General features: G+C 49.3%; 1 protein-coding gene across 2 annotated transcripts in view; it reads left to right on the top strand.

Moving 5' to 3' along the window:
- The window catches only part of LOC142590199 (GTP-binding protein Rhes-like), an 83,012-nt gene that overhangs the window by 58,343 nt on the left and 12,163 nt on the right, over nucleotides 1-12,506 (top strand). For both annotated transcript variants that reach the window (XM_075702109.1, XM_075702108.1), the window contains exon 2: nucleotides 5,431-5,756. In XM_075702109.1, the coding sequence (XP_075558224.1) occupies nucleotides 5,559-5,756 (198 nt within the window). In that variant the 5' untranslated portion in view covers nucleotides 5,431-5,558. The remainder of the gene's footprint in view (nucleotides 1-5,430; nucleotides 5,757-12,506) is intronic.

Here is a 12,506-nt window from a genome sequence, read left to right as displayed (position 1 = left end):
TAGTCTTCTCCAATGCTATTCGCTGCATGCTTAGAAGAACTATTCAAACTCAGAAGAAATTTTAGCACGGGGATACTAACTATTATTGTTATGTTGCAGAAGTGGAAAATTATCGAGCTAGTAGCGGAAACTGTGATCAAAGGGGGGGGATTTTTTTTTCCGAACCTAATATGACATCTTGTGGCCCAGTAACTCAAACAGAGCGGGGCCGCAAAACTTTTTTCACACTGTGCTAATTACACCGATGACACTGCTAAAGCGGTGGGTGCACACCAGAACAGGTTTTTTTTTTCAGTGCGCACAGTGCTGAGTTATTTTTTTGTTTTATTTTAATGAAATCGGGTTTTAATAACCCGCAACGACAGCTGCCTGTGCCAGAGAGAGAGAGAGAGAGAGAGAGAGAGAGAGAGAGAGAGAGAGATGAAGCTATGGTGTAGAAGAGTGCGGCTAATTCAAGACTAGTGCAAACGAGCTTTGTGCGCGTAAGTGTACGTTCGCGATCGAGTGATCGCACTCTCCAGCAGTATGAGAAAGGGGACCAACGCTGGCCTAACGTCAGCGAAATCAATGAGATCCAATATGTGGCCCCTGCGTGGCCAACGTACGACCAATGTATTTGTGGGTAATGAATGAAAGAGTGTTTCCGTCTTGTTGGCTCAGCTGGTTGGCGCAGTCGGAAAGCAGCGCACCACTTATGTTCGTCCTCTCAGCGTCCGCATTACTTCAGCGTTATGGTACTGTGCCGTCCATTTTTATGGACGCTACAATTACGGATGCCTCAGTGCATCGGTTAGGTTATTTTACAGCCCTGTTTGCCGAAGAAGCGCAGGCCGTGAATTGATGTCTGATGGCTGGGCATCGTTTTTTTGTACAGTTGTTGCCGGTGAGTCCTAAACAGGTGTATTAATGCAAGCCTTTATTTAGCCGTACTCGTTCCCTGACCAGAAACTGACCAGCTCGCGAGGGGAAATACTTCAAGCTCTTTAGCTTAAGATTGGAAGCAATGATTGGTGTCAGTTGTCCGTCGGTGGCGTTATCAGAAAAAAAGAAGTGCAGTCTTTGTCGCGATAGCAGCCTGTGTCAGTTTAAACTGCCGAGTTGATCTGGTGGTGCGACTTTCTTTTTCTTTTTGTTTTGTTTTACTGTTGTGCCGTACTCCCCATCACGTCCTGTCCCGGCCGTCCTTTCTTGTCTACGTCCGTGTGTGTTTGCGCTGATGTGTACAGGTTGCCGTGGCAACTAGCGCTGCAGTCTGTCATTTCGCGGACATTGTAACGTATGGCTACGTGTGACCACCGGCGGCTAACGCGTGGTCTTTGTAACCCTTACCGTACAAGATAACGTGAGCACAGGCAGCGCTCAGTTACGTGAACTTTCTTGCGTGGACCGGAAACAATAATACCGCGCAAGACACAATAGACGCACGAAGTACGAGATTTATTCGCACACAGCGTCACAGACTCTTGCTTGATCGACTAAAGGAGCAGGTTACATGTGGTTAATACTTTCTTCGTTTCTTTGTTGTTCATGCGTCGAGCTTAATACAACGCTCGGAAGGTCACCACTTGCTATCGTACAGTCGTGTCTGAGGCGGCGACTGACGTTGTACGGCTGCCGCGTTTTGCCGACTGGAAGGTTAGCGCTGGCGCTCGAAGCAAACACGTGCGTGCCCTATGCATCCATCAGGTTATTATGCAACCCTGTTCGTCGAACAAGCACAGACCGTGGATTGTTTTCTGTTGGTTGGACATCGTTTTTATGCAGTCGTTACCGATGAGGTTGAAACGTGTGCATTGATCGGCGAGGGTACTCATCGAAGCCTACGTCTACATTCTGCATACTTTGTTGCTCTAACAAGCTAGTTATAGCACGCAATTAGCCGGAAAACGGTTATTTTATCAGAGCGTTTAGCTGGCAGTTATGTAGTTGTTAAGAAATACCTCTTGCCCGCAGATGGGCCACAGCTTAGCGCAAGCTGAGCGAGCGTAAAATTTTGGTCTGCCTGCCAAGTATTGAAATATATCGTAGCTGAAGAAGATCATATGAAGAACGACAGAAGGCACTTGCGAGATCGAAGGAGGATAGAGAAGTTGGGAAAGGTGACATGGAGCTTGTTTCATCTACTTAGTATGTGCGCGATTATTACAACGGTAGCTATTGGACTAGCGATAAAATGTCGTTCAGACAATATATTTGCGGGTGGCACTGCCCTGAGAGCCCTGTCAGTACACTACGGTTGACTGTTGAAGGAAACAAAACAAATATTCTGTCGCAGACTGCATTTAAGATCTGACAAGTTTAGACTAATTATCTCACCTACATCGGTTTTTTTTTAGCGCGTCGATTGAACAGATTTATTTTTTCCTCATGAATATCAAGAAACGTGGCACCTCGGACGCTCAGTTGTTACAAATTATATGTTCGCTTTAGGAGGGGAGATTACTCCGCACACTTTTGCTTGTCGTGTGACGCAAAGTTCGAACTGACTGTCCAAATCTCAGCTATGGAGGAAATCTTTTATTTTGTCGAATTCCTTACAGCTCTTAAACGTGTAAGGGACATCATTGTCATTGTGCTCGTCAGTACGTTTGCAAGCAGTTGTTTCGCAGCGTTCGATATTCGACCAAGAGCTCGGATTTCACTGCACTTTGATAGCTATTCACTACGATTCATTACGGTTCATTATAACTTTTCTCTACATTCGCTCCTGCGTCGGAAATGTTTACTTTGAAGCTGCGATTTTCGGGTCACAGGATTCCTGGAAGCGAATTTCTCGCAATTTGTCGCGGCGAAATCATTACCCTGCTAGGTTTGGGTATGGGTCTCCTTTACCGATGGTGGCTTGTCCACTTCGCTCGACTGACCACGAGTCGGACGACATTAGAAGGGACGCTTAGTTGTTTCCGAAACAGGATAAATTTTAAAGGAGAACGGAACGAATGAGAAAAAAAATACCGTATTATACCATAATTTTATGAAGAAAATCGCCTCGAAACAAAGAGAAGTCCCTCCACGACCGAGCGAATTTGCCGATGACCTTGTCCATGACAGCAGGCTCACAGAGAAGGGAACTGCAACAGTGAACGGCTTTGGGGCAGTTGGCGCTGCATGGTTTCTGAAGTGCGAAGCAGCGCGAATAGGGTGAAGACTGAGAGGGAGAAAACAATATCAAGCATGTCTCTTTCCCTGTCTGTCTTAGTCTTGCCACGCTGTATCGCATCCCAGTAAATACATGTCCGGTATGACAAAAAAAAAAAAAAAGAAAATCCAAAGTCATGCTTTTCAATTTTTCAAGTACGAAAAAAAGGATGACAGCATAAGCAAGTGTGGCCCATGGTCTCATCGTCTCCGCAGACCGGGCACAGTGGTGAGTGCCCTAGAGCAGCCCTGTATAACGACAAAAAGGCTTGCCAGGTACGCGCGGTTAAAGAGACCATCCTTGATCTTCATCACTCCCTACATTTGCGAGTTCGAAGAACTGGCGCCTATCAATAGACTCCTCAAATATAACATCATTACAAAGCCGCGCACAGAGAAAGAAAGCAAATGTCACGGGAATCGAAAGATGACGTGGCCGAAACGACTCGACGGGCCAACGTTGCTGCTCGGCTGCTGCTGCAAGAGCCCCTCCCTTCGGCGCCGCGTACGAGGTGAATGAAACGCGATAAAAAAGCTGAATGAAACGGCGTCGTACAACTTTTAGCCCAGGTGACCATCCAGATACTTGCTGGAGAATAAAATATGATTTGATTTGATTTGACCTTCCGCCGCTTCTGTTGGGAACCGGCTTTGGCTACACGGCGGCGTCCTCTCGACAGGTGGCCAGGCGGCATTGCTTCGTTGCGGCTGCGTTGAAAGTGGGTCATTAGGAGCGCCATGGCTTCCGCTGCCTACCTCTGCAGGAGTCGATGTACTACACAAAACAATCTTACACTGTAAGAATACTGTACACAAGTCGGGGGCGCGTCTTGACCCCCCCCCCCCCCCCCCGAACGTTAATCATCTTGTGCCTCGCTTGCGGTTAGTTTATTGAAAAACTCTGCGCTCGCTACTTTCCTGTCGAGAATGCCGTGTTGCGCTGGTAACATGCAAGCCGTTGGCGACCTGGAAGAACCGGACGCGCCTCGGTAAAGAAAGGAAAGAGAGGCAAAATCGATCACGGTCGGTGTTTGGGGACAAGATCATCCCCAAAGGGTGTAAATCATTTTTGGCGTTTACGCTGGTACCAATGGAAGAACGCAACACTTGTCATTAATCTTTTTCTTTATTAATTTATTATGCATTGCAGGTGCTCACAAGCGTAATAATATCTTGCCGGCTTTTCGAGAACGTTGTGTTAATATCATGAATGAAGGATGATGACGGGTGCAGTATAAATCAGTCCAACTAAGAGCTTGCTACAAAATGTGGGCCAGTTACTCTAAATAATAATAAAGGAAGCAAACACACAGGAAATGACACTCAATGGTCACACCCGACCAAGTGAAGTACTGCAATTTATTCTGATTTTTTTTTTTTATTGCTGAGCTAGTGTCAATCTCAGAAGGCGTAATGCTTGCTCTCGTGTGTCTTCTACCAAGACAAAGGAGGAATATCGGGCATTATTAGATTAGTCGATTAGACCCATTCAATAGCATAACGGCTACCATTACAACGTTAAGAGCCCTTCAGCTAGTAAAGAACATGAAAAAAAAAGAAAAAAATACAGGTGGCTCCGCCACCCTCAAGTTTTTGAACCAGCACACTGTGACGTCATGAATGTCCAACTGTATCTCCTAGAGTATCGTTCCTCGCTTATCGGTAAAATGGGATACTACGTTCATAGATAGCACCACCATATAGTTGCAGAGGAATAAATTTTTTTTAGTGACGTCGACATAACAAGGTTTGAGGAACGTTTCCTACTATATGAGGACCCAAACACAAGAATAAACTGAGAAATATACTGCAGAAATATACTTCACGACGACGTACCAACACTAAGATTTCGGCGACACTTTCAAGAAAGGAGAGGCATATTTAGGGCCGTAATGCCGACAAAAAAGTTTTCCACATGGCTTTCTCTTCGGCCGTACCTAAAGTGTTTCTCAAAAACTGGCAGCTAATTTGCCCAATGGCTGTCAACGTTCCTGTCAAAATCCGAACAAATAAGACAGAAAGAAGAAAGAAAAGGCCGTTTAACCTTTCCCATAACTCTAATCTGTAATTGCTCTGGAGAGACTGAGGTAGACAGCCCCTCAGGTATTACATTTCTCCGTGTTCTGCAACAAACAATAAAAGTTCGTATGTCGCATGCTGCATGTCTGATGTATCATGCAGCGCAATAAGTTCCCCTTGTGGAGAATCAAGAACGCTTTGTGAGCCCATTCTGGGCGCGTACGTACCAACACCGCGTTAATCTCCCCATTTCTCTTTGACACTTCTTCGCAGGCGCATCTAACTCTCCTCGAGGTCACCTCTGACAAAGAGTCCGTCTAATCCGGCAGTTGCCGGCCCCGTGGTCGACCGTCGTCGTCCCCGTCGCCGGCAGTCAGGCTCACCAGCGGCCCAGAATCGCCATGCCGAGCACGGGCCAGGTACCATCGCTGTCGACGCTACAGCCCCCGCACGAAGACGCGCACAACCACCACCACCACCCGGCCAAGGACCAGTACCGGGTCGTGGTGCTGGGAGCCGCCCGAGTGGGCAAGACGGCCATCGTGCACCAGTTCCTGTACGATGAGTTCCCCGTCGACTACTTCGCCACCGTCGAAGAGGTGAGCGCTACGAGTGGCCTCTCTCTCTGCTGGCCTGCTCTCGCACGAGCACCCGCAGCGTACGATAGACGAATGTAGATGGATGTTAGGCGCATTCCCCATTCCCTTGGCAACTTGGAGGGGGGGGGGAGAGGTGGAGGAGGGACTATTCTACTAAGTAAGTTATGAATGAGCTGACATTGGGAGTGTCAAAGTGGCAAAAAAAATGTTAACTAACGGGAAGCCGGTAACGTGGTTGAGTTCATACACGGTGGTCTGCCGTATATATAGAGTTTATGTACGGTGGACCCACTGACGGTGGATCTGCTCAGGAACACCGTCAGTCGCACTTCTCCCTTCGCTGAGACAGGGCCTGTGCCGAGAGAGCTCCTGAACAACAGCTTGCAACGTGGTGAACGCGGCTTCAACCGTGGAACAGGGACCTCGTGGAGGTGCGACGCAATCGCCGCACACGCACCAAAACGCGCGCATACATGCACGCAGTGCCTACAACTGCAACGCTCCCAACAAAATCCGGATCTAGTATTTTCTTTCTATGTTACTCTCTTAGGGACTTAGTTATGTCTTACCTTTATCCTCTCCGCGTCCTGCTTCTGATGTCCAGAATTCTTTGCTTTCTCAAGATGTCGGATTGCCGCCGTCACCCAACGCGGCCAGGCTGCTTTGATTGCGTTATCATGTGAAGATGAATACGTTATGTCAGGCACGTTTGCCGATGGTTTGTGAAGTGAGTCACAGGCGGAACACTTCTGAGACGTGATTAGAGAACGATAAGTAAGTTAGTAGCATGACTCGCAGCATATGCAGGCAACTCCGTGTCTAGATACGCACGTAAGTAATAAAGGTAGGTCACCGTCTCGCTTCCTTGCCCCCTTAGTTTGCTGCCTTTTTGATTCTCGGTGAGGTGCACAGCCCAGAAAACACGCGGAGCACACACAGACCACGTAGCCTACAGGTATAAGTAGAGCTGCATGCCCGCCCCGTAACTTATGGGATTTCGAGACTGCGCCGATGATTTCGGTTGACTGTTGCTGATAACCTCGCGGAACGTTTCTAAGACTAAGTTACGTGGGTTCCATTGAAGTGGGCTCGTTGGCAGTGCCGCAACGGCGCTGTGGAACCGAAAGGTCCTTCGTATAACGCCATAAGCGCAAAATGCCATTTCCTCCTTGAAATATATACTATAGGCGGGACGGTCAGCCGGCAAATGAAACTGCCTATACAGTGTAGTACTTTCGCTTGGATAGGTGTTGCACCATACTTTTCAGGAGAAAAAGAAAGAAAAAGAAAAGGAACAAAAAAGCGGGGGGCGGGGGGTAGTTAGCGCGAGCAAGATAGACAGATAATTGCGTGGACCCAACTACATACCTAACGTGAAACGTGTATGTGCAAAAACGAGAATAAGGAGACATCGTGTTTATTCTCGTTCTCATTCTTCTGGGGAAAGCGTCGGATAATCCTACTCGCTAGGTGCGTACAGCCCCACGTTACCTTATTCCTTCTCAGTGAAAAGCGTAGAGCGGGAGAATTACCTGACTGAATGCTGCTTGCTTAAGAATCACTGCACGAAAAGTGAATAGGTGTACTAGTCACAGAATGAAAAAAAAAAAAAACGCGACAGTGGTACAGCGGTGAACGTCGCAACAGTCGGTACCGGGATGAACCGCAAACCCCTCCGCTTGCATCCGAAAGCAGTAACAGCGCGACAAAACAAACAAAAATAATGCAACCTTTCATCTTCGCACTATAACACAATGCAGCACCTTGCTCCCACGGGCGCCCATGGGGGGGTGGGGGGTGGGGGATGAGGCTGCATGCACCAGCACCGCAGACATTAACTAGTCAACAGTCGACGAATCAGGAGCAGTTTACAGATTCCGCAGAAAAACAAAAAGAAGGAAATAAAATGGTAGCTATGGGGTCGGCCTGCAGGCATGAGTAATAGAAAAGCTCAAAGAGAGAGAGAGAGAGAGAGAGAGAGAGAGGCAACATTCTAGAACTTACACGCCTGTAACAAGATATCCGATTAGCTCAAACAGGCTAGCCTACTATTTCTCTCCGCCCCGATTCGAAGAGCATGGTAACAGAAATCATCATCGTCACCATGAGTGACACGTTCCGACTGTAGCGTTTTATGTCGCGAGTACTGTGCACCACGCGATTGCGCGCCCGTGCGCACGTATGTAGCTTGCATGTGTGTCGGTGCGCGCGAGCGAGCGAGTGAGCCTGCCTGGGCGCATCTGCGTGTTTTGTGCACGCAACTGCCCGGTGCAAGTCTGTAGCGAACGTCCCAACTGTTACTAACAAGTTAAGGAGCTCAGAGAGCCCACAAATATTGTCACGTGGTGGTGACGTTGAAGAACACAGTAGCAGTACTGTGAACGAAAAAACTAACTTTTATTGGCCGAACCTGTGCCCACAGAGCAGGTCGGCGATCGTCGAAAAACTGATCAGCGGGTCAAGCGCGTCGGCTTTTATAGATCAGTCGTCGAATGTTCCAGATTAACAGCTGGGACCCGCGTGTCTTCCACAAAGTTCTACACTATTCGCGTCGCGCATGCATGCAATCTGATTACACAAGTTGCGGGGAAAGACAGTGGACGGAACCATCTATAACATTCCAGAAACCTCCTTTACATGCAGGCGCGTCCTGCGCTGTGCGATAACATTGGTTAGGCGGCGAAACGTGGTCGGCCGATAAAGATAAGCACACGTGTCAATATGATTTCGCGTCCACAGGTCGTTCTCAGTCGATCCTTGCCTCGAGAGACCCGCTTCTGGGTAACGCGAAACAAGAGGCGCTTACCTAGGAGATGTCTTGCTGACGGAACGGTAAAAGCACAGATGCAGTAACAAGTTCGCGCAGTACGTCTTTCGGCCCCTCGAGTATTCCACAAACTGCAGCTATACACGCTCGCGTGTCTGCGTTTTCAACGTCGCAAAAAAAAAAAAACGTCGGTGACCCTCGCTCGGTCGAAATTCATCCCGCTCAAGTTTATGGAGTATTTAGGAAAGCGAAAACGCACTCAAACTGCTCATCCCGCTCAAGTTTATGGAGTATTTAGGAAAGCGAAAACGCACTCAAACTGCTTCGCCAGCGCTGAAGACGTGGTTTCGGTAGAGTGCTTCTGGGACTTTTATACGACACTTATTTGCCGATGTCGTTCGTGTTTTTCTCCACGTTTACTGTCTCAGTGCGCTCTCGATTCCAGGCTACACGACTGTTGTCGTCGTCGTAGCGTGTTACCCCCCCCCCCCCCCCCCTCGCGATTTTTTATCGTCGTTTTTCGCAAGTATCGGTATCTCGGTATCCCGCCACGTGCCGTCAAAGGAAGGCAAAGAAAACGCGGAAGCGGACTGCATAGCGGCGTGGAAACTGGGTCACCGGTTTGCTTGGCGTGTTTGCGTGGCAGAGCAGGAGTAACGCCGCGCGCCAGAGCGCACGTGTGGTACTTGCTGCTCGTCGGGGCCCCTCCCGATAAAACGTGCTGACGTTTTACAGCCAAGCTGTATGTGGCTAGCCAATTCTTCCGTCCGTCCGTCTGTCGGTCACTCGCACGCCGAAAACGCCCCCGGCGCAATTTCACGCGCATACGCAAAAGAAATAGAGAGAGAAGGGGAGAGAGAGAGGGAGAGAGAAGCGCTCGAGTAGCCAACACCATCTAGATAGCGCAAGGCCTGTTTAGCCCGATCCACGACGTCACGCTACTGACCCGAAATTGCCATTGCCAAGGCTGGCGCTATGAAAGCGGTGACGTCAAAGTCACTGTTGCCTGCACCGGAGCATCCCCATTAGATTTTATGGCAGTCGGGCCAGGTAGCATGACCTCATGGGCGGGAGTGAACAGGCCTCGTGCTATCTAGTTGGTTGTTGAATTAGCTGCGCCAGTAGTGACGTCGTTGCTCTTAGTCGCCGCCGAGCGCTCGCGCAGCAGTTTCTCTCCGGCTTCGAAATAGGCAGGCCACGCGTCATACATACAGCCGCGTCCACGTCTGTGTAGAGCGCGCGAGAAGACGGCCTTGCTCTGCGGGGCGACACCGTGCGGCAGTTGCGAGATCTGATGCACTGTACCCAGGAGCATGCGCGGCCTAATATACATGCAGACCTGCGCTGCAGGAGTGGCAACGTTGAAAAGGGCCGTTGTTTAACCGAATATGCGCGCTTCCTCAGGGCACTCTCGGTATCTCCATGCTAAAAGAGTGCGCATTTCAGCTGATAACACGCGCCCTACTCTCACAACAAACTATGCGCGCTTTCTGGCCGTTCCGATTAGGCGGTGATGCGAAAAAATTATAACGCCAACAACGGCGTAGAAAGAAAATCGAGGCGTTATTTTTTGATGCCGTCTTCTGCCTGCCTTTGGCGCTTATAGTTAACGCGTTATTTTGTATTTCGGCTCAACATTATTTATTACAGGACGTGGCATCTTCAGCCATTGCCGGAGAAGCTTCGGCATACGGACAATGTTTCCACAAGGGGCCTTGTGGAAACATTGTCCGTATGCCGAAGCTTCTCCGGCAATGGCTGAAGATGCCACGTCTGTAGACAATGTTTCCACAAGGGGCCTTGTGGTTAAAACTTTGCCTCCTTCCTGAGATTGCCCTCTGCTGAAGCTTCGCTTCTTCGGCAATGGCTGATAACGCCACGTCCTGTAATAGATAATGTTGAACCAAAATACATCATAACGCACTATTCATAAGCGCCAAGGGCAGGCAGAAGACGGCATCAAAAAATAAACGCCTTGATTTTCTTTTCGCGCCGTTGTTGGCGTTATAATTTTTTTGTATCACCGCCTAATCGGAACGACCAGAAAGCGCGCATAGCTTGTTGTGAGAGTCGGGCGCGTGTTATCAGCTAAAACGCGTAATCTGTTGGCATGAAGATACCGAGAGCGCCCTGAGGAAGCGCGCATATTCGGTTAAACAACGGCCCTTTTCAACGTTGCCACTCCTGCAATGCAGGTCTGCATGTATATTAGGCCGCGCATGCCCCTGCGTACAGTGCGTCAGATCTCGCAACTGCCGCACGGTGTCGCCCCGCAGAGCATGGCCGTCTGCTCGCGCGCTCTACACAGACGTGGACGTGGCTGTACTCCTGAGGAGCAGGCAGCTTTAGATCAGCAACTCCGCGAGCAGAGCCAGGAACGAGCTCGTCTACGCCGTGCCGATGTTGAAGCCTGGGCACAAGAAATGGCTCGTGCAGCCGAGCGCGAGCAGCAACTGCGTACCGAGGATCCGGCAGCCTACCAAGCCGTCGTTTAATGGACCGTCAGGGTTAACCCTGTGATCAACACCGGGGCCGCACGCTTCGGCCTCGCTGGTAAAGCATCTGTACGGAGTGTTTGGAGGGTAATTTTTTTCTGCTATCGATTTCCTCCACCGGAATTCGCTGTTCTAGGCGAGACAAAAAATTACCTGCCAGCTCGTTATTTCTCCGCCTAATGTTTAGCCCACTGCTAACGAAACTGTTGAACTAAAGTTTAGGTATTCTTATCCGGCCTTTTTTGGTTTAAGGGTGACAGACGGGAGAAGATGAAAGGACAGCGCTGGAGGTGGGAGGTGGATGAGCGCGAAGAACAGCGAGTAGCCTGTCACATGATTCTCGTACGCCTCGATCGTGGCGTGCTTTCATCCCATTGCCATGGTTGGCGGGCAATGGGCGGCGAGAAAGCGACGCCTGCGGATCTCTCTTGGAACACGTTTGTTTCAGCTGCAATCGGGCTTCGGAGTAGATGTAGGCGCACGAGTACATGGTGTTGGATACACACGCGGGCGTACAGACATGTACGGGCGGTACAGTCTGTTCACACAAGGTACGGGACATGCTGGACCAGTATGGTTCCAGTGGTCAAGCATATTACCAGTCGACCAGTGTGCGGTGCAGTGAATCACGTTCTCCGCACTAATGGTGAGATTTAGTGTGCGGACGGAATGAACCATACCGTATATTGCAGCTTGCGTACGGCAGGGTCAGGGATGCACATAATGGTCAGATCTGTTCCGCACAGTGCTGTATGGACTTGGAAAGCGCGTTGGCGGGCTAGTCGCTTTGGATCCATGATAGAGTGTGCAAGCGCGACCGAACGAGGACGTAGAAAGAAACAGATGCACAGAGACAGCGCTGTACTGCCCACTCTTAATGAAGACAGTGAATTAGTTCTTCAGCGCCGTCCTCTGTTTTGTTTGAATACGCGGGGCCTGGGTAATTTGGGTCTGCACGAAAATGTCCCTGCTTCCAAATTTGCCATTCAGACAACTGCCCCCGAGGCACTAACAAATATTTAATTAACGGAATTTTGCTGAAGGTATTAGTGGTAAAGTGTGTGCACCTCGCCTAAGTACTTTTCTGCAAAAATGGACGCACGCTGCTCTCATTACGTTTTTATTAAAAAAAATTCTGTATGGACTACAAAAAAAAAAAAAAATAAAGGAACACCCTGTATGTTGCCTTGAGGAGTCGACAATGCCCTAGATGAGGAATGCGAGTGCGTCTGTGTGAGACAGAGCTTGTCGGTGAGTGCAATCGCCTCTGTTTACGACATCCAAGTAAAAGCTCCACGAATCGCGCACACCATCCGCAATATGCGAAAAGACACAAGAGTTCTCCTAATTAGATACAAGACTACGCCGCGAATGAGCGTACAGCCCGTCTTTCTTGCTGTTGCTTGCGGCACCCTTTTTGAAAGCATTTATATTTGTGGCGCTTATGTTTCAATCCCAAGGCAGGGAAGCAGTCGTACAGACTTGTTC

The sequence above is a fragment of the Dermacentor variabilis genome, chromosome 8 (assembly GCF_050947875.1).
Source record: "Dermacentor variabilis isolate Ectoservices chromosome 8, ASM5094787v1, whole genome shotgun sequence".
NCBI classification, from domain to species: domain Eukaryota; kingdom Metazoa; phylum Arthropoda; class Arachnida; order Ixodida; family Ixodidae; genus Dermacentor; species Dermacentor variabilis.
This window is presented reverse-complemented; position numbering and strand designations above follow the sequence as displayed.